Source organism: Quercus suber, unplaced genomic scaffold, assembly GCF_002906115.3.
Source record: "Quercus suber isolate HL8 unplaced genomic scaffold, Cork oak 2.0 scaffold_50, whole genome shotgun sequence".
Classification (NCBI taxonomy): Eukaryota; Viridiplantae; Streptophyta; class Magnoliopsida; order Fagales; family Fagaceae; genus Quercus; species Quercus suber.
The window spans coordinates 1720621-1737639 of NW_027069515.1; the positions used below are offsets into that span (position 1 = coordinate 1720621).

General features: G+C 34.2%; 2 protein-coding genes across 2 annotated transcripts; one reads left to right on the plus strand and one right to left on the minus strand.

Annotated features, from left to right (window-relative positions):
- Positions 1 to 4092: 4092 nt before the first annotated feature.
- On the plus strand, positions 4093 to 7657 carry LOC136066876 (heat shock 70 kDa protein 8-like). Its single transcript, XM_065771872.1, has 2 exons — positions 4093 to 4274; positions 5788 to 7657. Exon 2 carries the CDS (start codon positions 5790 to 5792, stop codon positions 7506 to 7508), a length of 1719 nt encoding a protein of 572 aa, XP_065627944.1. The 5' UTR covers positions 4093 to 4274; positions 5788 to 5789; the 3' UTR covers positions 7509 to 7657.
- A 4379-nt stretch (positions 7658 to 12036) lies between these two features.
- Positions 12037 to 16457, minus strand: LOC112038137 (uncharacterized). The gene is made up of 7 exons (XM_024070955.2): positions 16222 to 16457; positions 15895 to 16012; positions 15472 to 15560; positions 15336 to 15382; positions 15132 to 15220; positions 14085 to 14218; positions 12037 to 13389 (listed from the first exon to the last, which is right to left on the minus strand). Exons 1-7 carry the CDS (start codon positions 16318 to 16320, stop codon positions 12691 to 12693), a joined length of 1275 nt encoding a protein of 424 aa, XP_023926723.2. The 5' UTR covers positions 16321 to 16457; the 3' UTR covers positions 12037 to 12690.
- Positions 16458 to 17019: the final 562 nt, after the last annotated feature.

Consider the following 17019-nt stretch of genomic DNA (forward strand, 5'->3'; position numbering starts at 1 on the left):
CTGACAACATTGCACCTGGTTCACTTCACTAAACGCTACATGCATAGCTGATAGCCAGTCAGCCACATGGCCCACGACCCCCCACACTAACACTAAACATGCATATTAACACTAACTTCCCTAAGACATTAAGAGCATTGTCATCAGGTGTGTCAAATGTGCCAAATGCCAAATATTTGGCACATTTGACACACCAAACACCAAAAAACACGCTCATCAGATGTCCTAAATCTCAAAAAATTTGGCACACATGAACAGTACGCTCTCAAATATGAGAGCGTACGGAGGGATGTGCTATAATTTTTTGGATTATTTTATTTGCTTTTCTCTCTCTTCCAACGCACATCTCTCTCGTCTGCAACAGAGCTCTCCCTCTCTCCTCTTTGGTCTCCATCTCTCCATGCTCTCTATTTCTTTCTCTCTCTTTTTTTTTTTTTTTTTCCTGTCATGAAGAAGAAGGCGATTCCGATTTGAAGCAGAGCTCGCCGATTGAAGCTCGCCAATCTGAACCTCTGCTCGCCGATCTGAAGCTTTGCTCGCCCAGGGGCAGTCGCCAATCTTTGTTCGTCGTCCTCCATAGTCGCCGATTCTTGTCACGAAGAAGAAGGCGATTCTGATCTGACGCAGAGCTTGCAGATTGAAGCTCACCAATCTGAACCTCTGCTCGCCGATCTGAAGCTTTGCTCGCCCAGGGGCAGTCGCCGATCTTTGCTCGTCGTCCTCCACAGCTCTCGCCGCCGATCTCTCCGCCGATGGTTGGTTGAGTTTGGTCATTGATTGATCTGTTGGGTTGGGGTTTTGTTGAAGATTTTGAGTTTTTTTTTTAAAATTTTTTTATTTTGTTGAGGTTTTTGGATTTGGAATTTGTTGAAAGATCCGGTGATTATGGTTGTAGTTTGTGGTTGTAGCGGTGGCTGTTGTTGTGGCGGTGGTTGTAGCGGTGGCTGTTGGTTCTTGGGTGGTTGCGACTGCCTCTAGCTGTGCATTTATATATTTGCTAGGTTTTGGGTAAATATATTATTTTAATCTGTAGTAAATATTATTTTAATGTATAGAATTGAAAAATAGAACACCTGATAAATGAGATGTTGTAAAATGATGTGGTAAAATAGTAAAGTATGTTTTTAGTGTGTCAAAATGGCATTTTTTATAAAACAGCTGATGAGAATGCTCTAACGCACCCACTGTACACGCATAAGCATGAATAGTCTCTTTTGCTCAATTACGACAAGTTATCACGCAAATTTATAATTTAATGCGTACCATATCAACTTATTTATATTATAATTATATTAATTTATTAAACTATCTAATAAATTAATTTTTATTTGTGTAGATTTAGACTTTAAAGTAGAAAATAGTCACAATGTTAGAAAGTTTCCAATAAATAGGTTCTAATTCTATACTTTAAATTTTACTTTTATGATCCATTTGGATACAGTTTATTTTGTTGAAAACTGAAAACATTGTTTAAAATTTTTTTAAATGTGTGAATAGTATCGTGGGACTCATTTTTAATTTTTTTTTCTGAATAAAGTAGTTGTGGGTCCCGTGAACAGTGCACTTTGTCCCTAAAGCTGAAACTCACGGAGAAAAAAAAAAAAAAAAGGCGTGAAACACCAGAAACGCAGACGCAGGAGAAAAACACTAAACCCAAAGGCTCACTTAGTTTTTTTTTTTTTTTTAAGAATACTTAACACACACACACACGAGGAGAGAAAAAAATGTCTTAATTATAAATTGTGTTTTATGTATTTATAAATATTTTATCATTATAAATGCCTACTAGAAAATACTTGTTACAGTTGCATCTGTAGAAAGAAGTTCTTCAAAATTAAAATTAATAAAATCTTATTTAAGGCCTACTATGTCATAAGAAATATTAGATGGATTAGTCATATTATCAATTGAAAAAAAAAATGTTAGAGGAACTTAAATACAAAAACTTAATTAGTAATTTTGCAACTCAAAAAGCAAGAAAAAAATAGATTTTAAATAAAAAATAAAAAATTCAATAAATATTATTTAATTAATATATAAATATAAAAATAAAGATTCTTCAAAATTAAAATTAATAAAATCTTATTTAAGGCCTACTATGTCATAAGAAATATTAGATGGATTAGTCATATTATCAATTGAAAAAAAAAATGTTAGAGGAACTTAAATACAAAAACTTAATTAGTAATTTTGCAACTCAAAAAGCAAGAAAAAAATAGATTTTAAATAAAAAATAAAAAATTCAATAAATATTATTTAATTAATATATAAATATAAAAATAAAGATAAAAAAGGCCCTACTTAAAATTTTTACCTTAGGCCTTCCAAGTTGTTGAGCCTGCTCTACATCCGGAGAATGAGATACCATCTCCTATATATGAGAAGAGTTCCTACTTTTTAAATCTTCAACTTAAAAAGATTTCATTTATGATATATTTGGCCTATGATTAGAATCCTTTAAACTTGCTTGGGTTATGATATATTTATATCTTGAGAATGTTTAAACATTAAACTCCCTAAATTTAAAACGTTTTTTAAGCATGCCATTTATGGTATTTAATTAAGCATGTCTCAAATTTAGATTTATATTACATTATATAAAACAATACTATATAAATTATAAATTTTAATTGTTTAAAATAATCCTCTACATATTATTTTAGTAACATGTGTGCATCAACATGTGCTTTCTTACCATCAACCAAACATTCAATGTGTGAAGCTTTATCTTAAAATTGTAAATTACTTTAGAAAAAGTTAATAGATACCCTAAAAATATTGGTTTGGGAAAGTTTTTTAGCAGTCGAATAGGTCAACATTAGAGATTTGAAAAGTGGTGAAGATCTAGTCAGATAAAGATGAAAAATTGTGAAAGTCTGGTGAGATCTCACCAGATTCAGTGAAAATCTCCCCATATCCACTAAAATGTTGCCGGAAAATTCTTTGTTTGTCAGTCGGATCAATAATTTTGGTAGGTTTTGGGGGGGGAGAAAAATCTCCACTCAACTCGCCAAAGTAAGTGTAACACTAGAGAATCGCCGCCGACCACCACAATACTGATCCAGGTCTTGAGTGGGTTGAGTCTAGTGTGTTGATGGGCAACCCTAGCTTTACCTTTCATTTGATTATTAGAAACAATAAAACTTAGGATAAAATATTATTTTGGCCCCTAAATTTTACCAAGATTTTTTTTTATTCCCTAAATTAAAATTTTTTTTTTCATTCTTAATCTTTGCACAAAAAAAAAAATTAACAGTTTAAAGACAAAAACAAGAATTTAAAAAAAAAAAAAAACTTTTTTGAATATAAATTAAAATTTTTTTTTTCATTCTTAATCTTTGCACAAAAAAAAAAATTAACAGTTTAAAGACAAAAACAAGAATTTAAAAAAAAAAAAAAACTTTTTTGAATAGTTTATGGGTTAAAATAAATTTAAGTTTAAAGATAGAAAGTAAAACATTTTCAATAATTTAGAAATGAAAGACAAAAAATTCAATAATTTAGAAATTAAAAAAATAAATTTTTAAAAGTTGAGGTAAAAAACAAATATTTAATAAAATTTAAAGACCAAAAAAGTATATATTATCCTAAAATCTATCATTCATTTTATTGAAAAAGTAAAAAATCAATTAAGCCCAATCCTTGGGCCCGAGACTGCTAGACCTCCTCCCATAGTTCACACCTTCGTCTTGGGCTGCCCAGGTCTTTAAACTTAAACCCATGCCCAGCCTTGTCTTAGCTTTGTGGCAATATGTGATCTGGGCTTTGTGAAATCAGCTCGATTACAATGAAACCCTGTGTCAGGATATAGTTTCTTCGCCAGTCCACGTATGTCCGTAGCTGTGTGTTTTCTCTCGACGCTTCTCGCGAGCACGAACAAACTGTGCAAACCGTGTGCGCACATTTATCCTCATAATCACAACGCTCCAGACGTGTCTTGAATCAATTGGCCCTCAAGGCCTTCGAATTCAATCTTTTAATGTTAGAAGTAACAAAAATGCATGTAGTATATGTGATCTGCGTCTGAGTGCTCACATTTTAAAGTTTCCACTGCACAAAATAAAGAAAAGAAAAAGAACCAAAATCTTCCACTTTTGTCTCTCTCTCCCTCTCTCTCTCTCTCTCTCTAGGAAACTCTAGAACTTGAGCTTAAGACTTAAGAGCACCTTTTGTATTTGTTTATCAGCAAGCTAAAGCTGTGTCTTCTCAACGCAAAAGTGGTGTCCCAACTTCCAATCCATTTCTCTATCTGCTCTCGTGATCTTCTCTAAGCAGTAAGTCCTCATTTTCCACATTTTGTTTTTTCATTAAGGGTTTGCACTGCATGGCTTCTTCTTTTTTTTATTTATTAACACTCTGTTTTATTGACGTACTTTTACTTCATTAGATATCATTTTCTAGTCTTCATGTTGCTATAGATTCGTTGTTTTTTGGCTCTTTGGCATATTCAGTTTGATACCCAACAAGGATATACCATCGTTTTAGGAAATGGGTCGGTTTTGTTTTAATGCAATACTTTGTTGTGTGGTTGGGTTTTATGTCAACTTTTTAGGAACCAAAAGACCTTAAAGGTGTTTGTAGGAAGACCTGAAAGAACTCTGTTTTCAAAGTTCTTTACTTTGGATGCCTTTTAGAATTGGGGGTTTTATTAGTGTAGATGGATTGTGGCTTATGCTGAACTAGAAATTACCCTGAAGGCTAATTCGTCTAACAATGTAAAAACAGCATCTTTATGTCCAAATATAAATAGCGATGTACATCATGTGCCTTTAGAATTCAGATTATAGCTCCACATTAGTAATTGAATTCATTCACATTGTTGTATTGACTAATGCAGCAAAAACAGTGTTAATCTTTTTAAAGGACAATTATCTTCAACCAGGTAATTAATTGGTCAATGCCACCACGTGATTCAATTTAGGAACAACAAGGTAGAGCTTTTTAAAAAATTAGTAAGATGATGCATGTTGAGTGCACTGGTCTAATTTAAGGAAGACACAACCAATGGTCCAATGGTATAACTGTATGTAGACATTCTCTCTCTCCCTGGGGTCATCTATTGCATTTCATTTTAATGTTTTTAAGTTTTGAAAATTCTTGTTAATTGACATCACTGAAAAATTAACCTGTTTCTTGAGGAGTTTGATCATCAATGCTTTAATGGCAGTTGGCTGATAGAGGAGTCAAATTAGAGATTTTAGGCAACCAAACTGTTTTATAAAAGCATCACCACTGTTTACTGAATTTGGATTGAGTTTGTATGCATTTAGTTAAGATTAAGAAAGACTTGGTTGTTCCTCATTTAATGTTTTTATTTGAGATTGTTGTGGTGCAATGAGAAATAAGATGGATGGTTAGTGGTTCCCTAGACAAAAGGCAAAAGTCAATAATTCAACTAGTATTGGTTGCATTAATAATCAAACTAAAGTTTTATGAGCCTTTGCTTCTAGAGAACCATACCTCATTAGAGAATTCATTATCTTGGATTAGAAAGCCTGGCAGCTTCAATTTGTCCATGTGTTTTGTCCTCCTGTCTAAACAAAATGTAAGGTCGACAAAGTTGTTTTTGTGAGTTGAAGTCATACATGATTCTTTTGTGCTTGTTACATCAGATGAATAATCTGATTTCTCTTGGTCTGGCATTTAGAGTCCTATATAACTATGTCTAATAAGGTTGTTTCCTGTGCCCTGCTTTGTATTATATGTTGCAAATGGTTGTGAGCTACCTCTTGGATCGTTCAATGTTAAGAAAATTCTTCATCCTTCTTTTAATTTTTCTAAATTTAGGAATGGCTGAACCAGCATACACTGTCGCATCTGATAGTGAAACCACAGGAGAGGAGAAATCATCTTCTGCTTTTCCGGAAATTGCAATTGGAATTGATGTTGGCACTTCAAAATGCAGTGTTGCAGTTTGGAATGGCTCCGAAGTGGAGCTCCTTAAAAATACTAGAAACCAAAAGATGATGCGATCCTATGTTACCTTCAAAGATGATATTCCTTCAGGGGGAGTCAGCAATCAACTCTCCCATGAGCATGAAATGTTATCTGGCGCTGCAATCTTCAACATGAAACTCTTAATTGGTAGAGTTGACACTGATCCAGTTGTTCATTCAAGCAAAAGCCTTCCATTTTTGGTACAAACATTGGATATTGGCGTCCGCCCATTTATTGCAGCCTTGGTTAACAATGTCTGGAGATCCACCACTCCTGAAGAAGTCCTGGCAATATTTCTAGTGGAGTTAAAAGCAATGGCTGAAGTTCAGTTAAAGCGGGCCATAAGAAATGTTGTTCTGACCATTCCAGTTTCATTTAGCCGCTTCCAGGTGACGCGGATTGAACGAGCTTGTGCCATGGCTGGCCTTCATGTCCTAAGACTGATGCCTGAACCAACAGCTGTGGCACTGTTGTATGCACAGCAGCAGCAACAGGCTGTACATGAGAATATAGGCGGTGGAAGCGAGAAGATTGCACTCATTTTTAATATGGGTGCTGGCTACTGTGATGTAGCTGTTACTGCTACAGCTGGAGGAGTTTCACAGATAAAAGCCTTGGCAGGAAGTACCATAGGAGGAGAAGACATACTTCAGAATATGATGCGTCATCTGTTGCCTGATTCAGAGATTCTCTTCTCAAATCATGGAATCAATGAGATCAAATCAATGGGATTGCTCCGAGTAGCAACTCAGGATGCAATCTACAAGCTCTCCTCCCAGACCAGTGTACAAATCGATGTTGACTTAGGAAATGAGTTAAAAATTTGTAAGGTTGTTGATCGGGAGGAATTCGAGGAAGTCAACAGGAAGGTGTTTGAGAAGTGTGAGAGCCTTATCATCCAGTGCTTGCATGATGCCAAGGTTGAAACTAAGGATGTCACTGACATAATTGCCGTAGGTGGATGTTCATACATTCCGAAGATTAGGAATCTTGTTATGAGTATATGTAAAAGACAAGAGCTTTACAAAGGAATGAACCCATTGGAAGCTGCTGTTTGTGGAGCAGCACTGGAAGGAGCAGTGGCTTCAGGTATCAGTGATCCATTTGGGAGTTTGGACCTGTTAACCATTCAAGTCACACCTCTTGCCATTGGGATTCGAGTGGAGGAAAACAATTTTGTACCCATTATACCTAGAAACACTACGATGCCAACGCGGAAAGAGTTAGCTTTTACAACTGTTCGTGATAATCAAACTGAGGTGCTGATTGTTGTCTATGAAGGTGAAGGGGAGAAGGTGGGAAAGAATCATCTGCTGGGCTATTTCAAGATCATGGGTATTCCTCCAGCTCCCAAGGGAGTTCCAGAGATAAATGTGTGCATGGACATTGATGCTTCAAATGTGCTGAGAGTTCTGGCTGGTGTTGTACTGCCAGGATCTCGACATCCTGCAATCCCTGTCATGGAAGTTAGGATGCCAACAGTCGATGATGGGCATGGCTGGTGTGCTGAAGCTCTAGACAGAACTTATGGGTCTGCTCTGGACTTGGTTACAGTTCAGAAGAAAATATAGTGGTGAGATGTATATATATTTAGTCTCATTGTATGTTTGGTTACTGTGGTTTTTATGTTTTGTTGATCCTGGACAGAATCAATTTTCATGAAAGTTGTATGGTGATGCTTTATCATATACATCAATAAATGTGGACTTCGTGTAGATAAGTTGAAGCTTGTTTATGTTGTGATTTTCAGTGTCATTTTAAGTTGTGTAATATGATTGACAGACTCAGTGGTTGGCATTTTGTTCTTTCCTTATGATTTGGTTGCCATTTTTTCTTTCTTTATGATTTACTGGTCTGGTAGAGGACTAAGAGGAGGGGGATTTGAACTTTGGTTTTCCTCGTCTCTTGAGACATGTTAAATCACCGATTCTCCTAGAAGAAGTTTAAGACATGTTAAATTATCGAATTTTTTAAAAGCTTAAGTTATTAAAAAATGATGAATTTAATCACTTAATTATAATTCTAATAGAATTAAAGTTTATAACATATTAAATAATTGGACATTATCACTAATATGTTATCTCCAGTATACTTAAAAACACAAAGATGAAAGATGAATGTCACAAAGATGAATGTTAATTGATGACTAGAAATGCAATTAATGCAGAGATTTTGAGGATTAATATGTTATTAAAAAAATAATAACAAAGATTGGGCTTTAAGGTGGATCTCAATTTTTATTAAGTGCTATATTATAGTGATATAACTAATCAATACATGTCTCATTTTGTTTGCCTGTCCAAGACCAAAAAAAAAAAAAATCTCAATCTAAATGAACAAGATCAATAACCTGCCATCCATTGATTAGAATTTAGTCCACAATGATGTGCCATACATTGGATATGCATCATACAGTTCCAAAAAAAAAAAAAATCAATTGTAAAGTTTATGGCGAATTCATAGTATTGCCATTACAACCTCTTGTCCATATTCATCAGAGGAACTCAAAAAACAAACGAAAGGGACACTCTAACAACATAATAAATTCCAAACACTAACAGTAGCAGTACAAAACACAGTCCCTTGTCCACATTGAAACCCACTCGCAAGCTAAAATACAAAGCCAAATTAGGGAGAAGTGAAGGCAACACTATTGTCCAAATGGAAAAACACCAAAATTTCTAACATCACTTCTTGAGTAATAGGCACCTTGATACCTCAAAGACACCAAGTTCACGACAAAACACCATACCCAAAAATCAAAAAAACGTATAATTACTTACAATCCAGTACATACATCTGTCAATTTCAATTCCCAATGCTGCAACATTGCACATACTCTCTCTTTNGCTTAAACTGTTAAAAAATTGTGAATTTAATCACTTAATCATAATTCTAATAGAATGGAAGTTTATAGCATATTAAATAATTGGACATCATCACTAATATGTTATCTCCAGTATACTTAAAAACACAAAGATGAATGTTAACTGATGACTAGAAATGCAATTAATGTAGAGATTTTGAGGATTAGTTTGTTATCTGCAGTATACTTAAAAACACAGATCAATGTTAATCGATGACTAGAAATGCAATTAATGTATAGATTTTAAGGATTTACTTGCTAGCAAGAGCAGTGTGATAAGTTATGGTTTGTTAATGGTAGAAAATTTGCTTTATTCATGGTTTAAAAAAGAGGAAATATATTAATGAGCTAAGATGGCAAAATAGTGAATCATTGTCCTCCAAACCTCCTTGGCTGTATATAAGAAATAGTACCTACTGGTATTGGAAGCACTAGAGGAATCTTTAACAGAAAGAAAAGGTTCATCACTAACTAAATTGTATTCTTATTGATAACTTGTTTTATTAGACAACAGCAGTATAGGTTAGAAGCGGGGTTTCTCTCTCTTTGGTTCATTTTATTATCTATAATCTCACAATTCCTTTTCATCACTGTTTGTTCTTAGGTGTTAAACATAAAGATTAAGTAATGATTAATGACCTCCAATCAAATACATTTTAGTAACTTGTAGTGGTCACAGGCCAAGGATGAGCAAACTTAGGTAATGTTACACAGTTGGTCTCCTAGCTTCTCTTAACCTTTTTAATGCTTGATCAAAACTTGCTTTGGTCTTAGACTGTAGATGGAGATCAAATAGCCCATGGGTTTAGCCTGTTTTCTAGACTTACAGGCTGCAAAGCCCATGACTCATGCAAATTAACTATAGCCTATGTGCCACTACTAAACCTTTGTAATTTTTGGGCTTAGCAAAGCAAATTTTTTAATTTAAAAAAAAAAGAAAAAAAAAAAAGAAAGAAGATGAAACTACGACACATATGATCAATATATGTCTCATTTTGTTTGCCTATCCAAGAACACACACACACACACACACACACACACACACACACACACATATATATATATATCATTTAGTTTGCAAAAATCAAAGAAAATACACCAATTTAAGGACACAATATTTTTCACAACATTTTTTACACAATTATTGAATTGATATATTATGATTGATGTTAATAAAAGTGGTATTATTGACTGGTCTAATGAAAGTAATATTTTTCTAGTCAAAACTTATTACTCAACCATTAAGAAAATGATGATAAAAAAATTTGTGTACTAGATTTACTCGAGAAAAGAAAAGATGAAAGCCAAATTGTTTTAGCATAGTTTACTTTTTAATTAGGATTTATAAGTTGCTAAGCTTCCACTCAATATAATAGCTGATATATTGACATTTTAGTGCGTTCAAACATAGTAAAACATGATTTACCCATTACATTACCAAATTAAATCAGAACTTAAATTTACTCACGAAAAAAATTAGAACATAAATAGCGTGTGCATTTGTGTAACTATTGCTTGGCATTTTTTGTAATATTCTAATGCAGAAATCTACCTTAGAATAATGTGATAAAAGAAATTGAAATTAAGAGAGGGTCTCAACCATTCTTTATAACTAGTTGATAATTTGCATTAATGTAATAACACATATACATTATAACTAAATAACATTTCTCTACTATCCAAAAGATTTGAAATTCCAAAAATGCTATGAATGAATACAAATAAGATCTATTATTACAAGTTAAAAATCCATTTATAATATGACAGTATGACACCAAATTTTCTCTAGAGCATTTTTTTTAAATAAAAAAAACCATACCACAGATCTCAAATCAATTCATAAAGTAAACTTAAAGATTAGCTCTCAATGTGAGCACATCTGATGATTTCTAAAATCATTTTTTAGAAATCTAAAACTACTACTTGTCTCTATTATATGTTTCATCACTTAAGAGTGTCAATTTTCTTGCTGTGAATGTGAGTCCATTCTTGGCAAATGATAATGACTTAGAGAAATTTTTATTAGGAAATGATCAAGTAGGCCAAATGGATCAAAGTGGACCAAAATAGACTAGATAGAACAAAATGGATCGAAATTGACCGAATTGACTCGAATTTAACCGAAATGTACAGAAGTGCTACACTGATGTAGCTTAATAAGAGTGTAGCAACAATAAATACTACTTTTAGATATTTTCTAGGTGATCCTACTTAACTTTTAAAATATACCCAAAAAAAAATGATACTACTCTCCTCCCCTACTTAACTTTCAAAACATCTAAATAAAGGAAAAGACTAATGAGTAACTATTTCCTTCGATCATTTCCATTCGTACCCTTACTTATCCCTTCAACCTTTCAAATTGGCTGTTAGACTATATAACTTATGATACAGCCAATTAATCTTCATAAGGTAATCTGATAGTTGATATTTCAGGTTTTAACAACATTCATTTTTTTTCCCCAAATTGGATTTTGTAAGATCTAAATGAACAAGATCAATAACCTTGCCATCCATTGATTAGAATTTAGTCCACAATGATGTGCCATACATTGGATATGCATCATACAGTTCCAAAAAAAAAAAAAATCAATTGTAAAGTTTATGGCGAATTCATAGTATTGCCATTACAACCTCTTGTCCATATTCATCAGAGGAACTCAAAAAACAAACGAAAGGGACACTCTAACAACATAATAAATTCCAAACACTAACAGTAGCAGTACAAAACACAGTCCCTTGTCCACATTGAAACCCACTCGCAAGCTAAAATACAAAGCCAAATTAGGGAGAAGTGAAGGCAACACTATTGTCCAAATGGAAAAACACCAAAATTTCTAACATCACTTCTTGAGTAATAGGCACCTTGATACCTCAAAGACACCAAGTTCACGACAAAACACCATACCCAAAAATCAAAAAAACGTATAATTACTTACAATCCAGTACATACATCTGTCAATTTCAATTCCCAATGCTGCAACATTGCACATACTCTCCCTTTTCCGACACACCATTTATAATATACTCTGTGAGTTTCATTTTTATTATATATATGTTATTATAAAAATATAAAATATAAGAAACTCCATTTTGACTTCTCAAACAATAAAACCCGACACATATTCCTACCAGCTCTGCCTTAACATCGAAACCAACATATAAAAATATATGAACAGCAAACCAACTTGAGTAATACAAGAAGAACATTACAAGATGAAAGTTTTCAAATATTGTCATTAAAAATTTCCTTTTTATTATAAACAAAGTCCAACCAAGTAGGTCCAAAAGATTCTATCATCTCCAAATATAAAAACTCTCATCTTCACAAACAACAAAAAATAAAATTTATATATATCAACTTTGAATTGAAACATAGATTTTTTTTTTTTCAACGCTTAGAACAGTTCTATTTCCCACCATATGATTTCCAAAGCAAAATATTGTTCAATGTTCGCCGTTTCGACCACGCTACCTTCTTCCCATGCATGCTTTTTTTTTTTGCCTTTCCTCCAAACCCCAAAACGTAGACTTTAAACTTTGTAAATTGTAGTAAATGCCACAAAGCTCAAAATTGGACATGGTGCACACCATCTCATACCCCAACTAGCACGTAGTTGTATAATTTTTTCTTTCTTTTCTTCTTCTTGATGTTGATGATCAACGCACGAGGAAACTTGAAACTGAGAAATAATTAATCAATTATTAGCAGTAATGTCATCGATCTCTTTTTTGTTAATTCAATATGTACTACATCTCTCTCTTTTTTTAAGGATTGCTCAGTTCATTTACGACCACCAAATTTGTTACAACTTAATAACATGTGCAACTATGATTAGTGAACCATTATACACATGTTACTATTGTAACAAAAGTTGTGTTCTGACTCAAAACCGTTGTGATACAGACACGTGGCGGCGTCTAAGGTGGGGAGACACGATTGAGATTAGACCACCAAGTGGGGGCCTCATCTTTGACCTATAAATCATCTCATCATACGGCCTCCGGTAAAACTTCAAAAACGGAATGAACGATTCACGAGACTTGTCGGTCCTGCTGACGTGGCCCTCTTTGCGGAAAAACATGGCTGGTGATTGGAGGAACGAGGGGCGTGGGGTCCGCGGGTGAGAGATCCTGCTAGAGTCACTGCCCGTGGTACGCTGTGGCAATGGGGTTGAAGGAAAAAGTGATTTCCTTGTGTGCCTCGTACTGTTACCTCCACCGTTGATGCTTCCACGTGGCGTCCTGGCAGCCGGTGATGCGAATGAGAATGACCGAGCATTGAGTGGGGAAATCAGTGCAGGGCCCATTGGAGATGGGCTGGTGGGCCCAACTTTTGATGCTGACGTGTCGGTTAAGCTGAGGTACCAAGGTTTGAGTGAGTCAAAGTGGTGGGACACAGTGAAGGAAAAGCGGGAAGATGAGCATGATCCAATCTTGGCTGTTGATTTCAATGACGAAGGATCAAATCGTAGGGACGAGGTTCGTGGGTAGTTTGAGAAATCGTTGAACTCCAATGATTCTTCGAAATCTAGTGATGATACCATCATCGTGACCGTTGATAGCTCAACGAACGGCCTCACACCCTGCAACCATAAAACAAAATTTACACACTCAAAATTTGATTTTCAATATACAAAAAGATCGGCCATATTTTTCTGACATCTAGAAGCTCAAAACAAATCTGTCAGAATTTCACGTTTCTATACTTGACTTTTGATTAAAGTACCTAGCCAGAACTTCAACTAGTTTCTAATATTTGTAAACTTTTTTTGACAAAATTAAACAAACAAGCAAAGAAGTCCAATTCACTGAGACTCAGAGAAAGTGATATATTTTACATTCTCCTATTGAATTTATTCACTTGATTAGCTTAAGCAATGAGTTACATAGTTAGTATAATGACAAATAATGTTACACTTTTGTCAAAAACACTTATTTGGGTGTCCTTATTTGTCACATGCTTGACAAAACACAACAATGGGATATTGAAGCAAGAACCAAGAATCCCCACCAAAAGAAAAGAAATTTGGGAATGGTGTTTTTCCTGAATTGACTAGAGGATGATGGCCTACCTAGAAAGGTCTAAGATCGGATATAAAGGTAGTCCATTATTGGTGGTGAAAACAATATCAAAAACGCACTGCAGCATCAAGATTCAACAGTATAATAAGACTATTTTTTTTTTGTGTGTAGGCTAGGGACACTGTCAGTAAGTTATGCTTGGCAGTAGAGTACAAGTGATGCCACCAAACAAGGCATGGTTTTGAATTTTTCTTACCTTCCACAGATAAGCGAACAGAGATGGAGGGTCTATTACAAAAGCCTTGTATAGCCTTCCTGGGTAGTACTCCGCTACAATTTTCAGCGTTGTCAGTAATAAATTCATAAAAGCCGAGGCTGACCTGAAAAAGCCTGCATTTCCCACGCATTTCCAATTAGCTCCACAATATTCATTTCTTTTTCATAAATTAGACTATCTTATTATAATTACTTTTAATTATATCTAAACACGATTAATTTAGATATAATCAAATAAGAAATCGAATATTCAATCCCATCCCATCTATTGGTAAGTTACGAGACCAATATATGACCAATTTTATACATGTGTTGCATTTCTTTTTAGTAAATTAGAGTCTCCTATTATAATTACTCTTAATCAAATCAAAACATTTATTAATTTAGTAAGTTTTAGTCAGTTCAATTAATTAAGTTTTTACAATCGAATATAGGATCTAGGTTTGAACCCGCCTATTCAAGGGTAACAAGCTTGATATGTGATTAATTTTATACATGTTTTCCTTACCAGCCAAACCCTACCAGGTGATGTACATGGACCCAACAAATAATTAAATTTTTAACATAAAATCAACATGTAATAATCAATTAATTAATGGGGGTTGTGATAAAAAGCTGAGCAAAGCGGCTAATTAAGTAATTATCATTTATCTGTACTGGCAAAGCAAAAAGTAGAATCCTGGGTACTTCTGCTCAGGATCGAATATTTAAGGATGCCACAGGCTTTGAAATTGACTAATTCTAGGAGTATAAGCTTCAATTCCCGATAATACCCCTTAACAACCAGGCCATTAATTTGATTTTAGACCACGACAAATCAGGGGCACTCCGGACACTTTCTGAGAATACCTCAGACATTGCCGGTGCTCCTACACTATTGGCGTGCCTCAGTCTTATTCATTAACTAGGCTGATACACAAGGGTACAGATTTAAGGTCAATAGTACAACATGACCAAACTAGATCCACACCCACACTAATTTCAAACCTATATATGAATATGTGAAAGGGTAATATAGTAAACTTACTTGCGTCGAAAAGAAGGACCAATTGCTCCACAGATTTTGGCATGGTTTGAATTGCCACCTCCAGTGTAAACACCAGCAAACGAGTAAACCTTCAATATTCAAAAAAATAAATAGAAGTAAATATTAGAATATAGTATTAATGAGTGTGAAATTTGTGACAATTTTAATTAAAATATATATATGGTTTGTGTTTTGGTTACTCACAGTTTCTGGGAATGGAATTTCTGGTAATCTTGCTTGATCCGGAAAATCTGTAACAATGGTGAAATATATTTTCTCAGTTACCATACTCACTTTCATGCATTTTTGAAGAGAAACTTTGAGAGAAAATGGGGTTTACCAAAACGGGTCTGGATTCTTCATCGTGACCAGCCACAAAAGCAACACCTTCAACTAGCTCAGCTGAGAACTCATCAGCTATCAAATTATCTATATCCAAAAAGAAAAGAAAACGCAAAGAGATAATTAAAATTAATAACCAAAGACATAAAATTTTGATTTTTGTTTTTTCACTTTGTGGGGTATTGTGGAGAAGTGGCTTTAATCATTACTAGGATTTTCAACTTTAACGCTTAATTCAAAGTGAAAAAGCAAGATTCTTTGCATAGAGAAACAAAAAGATAAAGTCGGTATAGCAGCCAAAAGAAAAGTTGCAGAGAACAAACAGGAAAAGGTTTTGAGAATAAGAAGAAGAAGAAGATCAAAGATGATGAAAAATATTGCAAACGTGTGTATATAGGTATGAAATATATGTATCATGTACCAGTGCCAATACTCTCTCTCCAAGAAAGACAGGCTCTCAAGTGCTTCGCAGCCTTCTTCACATTATCCCCTTTTGCTTGTAGAAACCGTTCTACACAAGCTTTGTTGCAGAACTTCTCCTATATTCATGAACAAAAATGGCCCACAAAGCAAGTTTATAACCCAAAGTTTCAGAAAAAATGAGCTAACTTTACTGTACATGGTGCACCATAACAACGAAAGCAAAGAACAAAAATCAGACTATTTGGGTTACATAATAATATACTATACTATACTATACTATGCTATATTAAGAAGCTGAACGAAACCAAGTGAGCTAAAAACCCACCTGTTTTACTGTAAGTGGGGCTTGTTTTCTGAGAAGTTCAAGAACAGCTTCAACTCTGGCATCATCATTCTGATCTCCCTGCAGATCTTTCTTCCCCATTTCAAGAAAACACTAATATACTAAACTTATGCTTCACGCAACCATTAAAAACTTGCACTTTGCAGTTTGCACTCAGAGAGCCTGAGAGAGAGAGAGTGTGTGTGCTGGAACTGAGATTTGGTTGAATGAATAAAAAGTGAGGGCTAAGCGGGTGTATTTATAGCAAACGACGGCTAATAACGCCGTTATGTACACAAATACGCATGCAAGCTAGGCATCTAATAAACAAACAAAGCTTTTGAGTTTTAAAACGTCAACACTCACTGCATTGGTCAATGCCAAAATATTGTAGTGTCATCGTAATGATAGTTTTGAGAGTGATTAGTAACGGAAAACGTCAGTTGGCTTAACCCCACTGAGACTACCCGTTGGAACTCTCATTATTAGCTTCCACTTTTGCCCCTCTCCACTTTTATACTGTTCTTGTGCTTTTTAGTACTTGCATATAATTTCACTCTTTTTTTGTTTTGGGAAACTAACAGAATTTCCAAATTTAGCCAACCGAAGTTTCGTGATAAAATTTAGGTTGGTGTAATGTTTATTAGGTTTTCATTAAATTTAAATTTGTAGAATACGGTTAACAAGTGCCCTTAGAATAATTATTAACAAATTATTTAAAATAATTTTAACTCTATTTTTATGCAAAATTAAAAAAGCTATCAAATTAGTAATTATTTTTTTACTTTTTCCGTAAAAGCT

What these genes read in the sequence shown, in the direction of transcription:
- LOC112038137 (XM_024070955.2), bottom strand. Translation starts at nt 16,320, where the DNA reads ATGGGGAAGAAAGATCTGCAGGGAGATCAGAATGATGATGCCAGAGTT. An exon ending in CCCCACTTACAGTAAAACAG is followed by an intron (nt 16,013 to 16,221) that starts GTGGGTTTTTAG and finishes TCATGAATATAG; the next exon opens with GAGAAGTTCTGCAACAAAGC. An exon ending in AAGAATCCAGACCCGTTTTG is followed by an intron (nt 15,383 to 15,471) that starts GTAAACCCCATT and finishes CCATTGTTACAG; the next exon opens with ATTTTCCGGATCAAGCAAGA.
- LOC136066876 (XM_065771872.1), top strand. Translation starts at nt 5,790, where the DNA reads ATGGCTGAACCAGCATACACTGTCGCATCTGATAGTGAAACCACAGGA.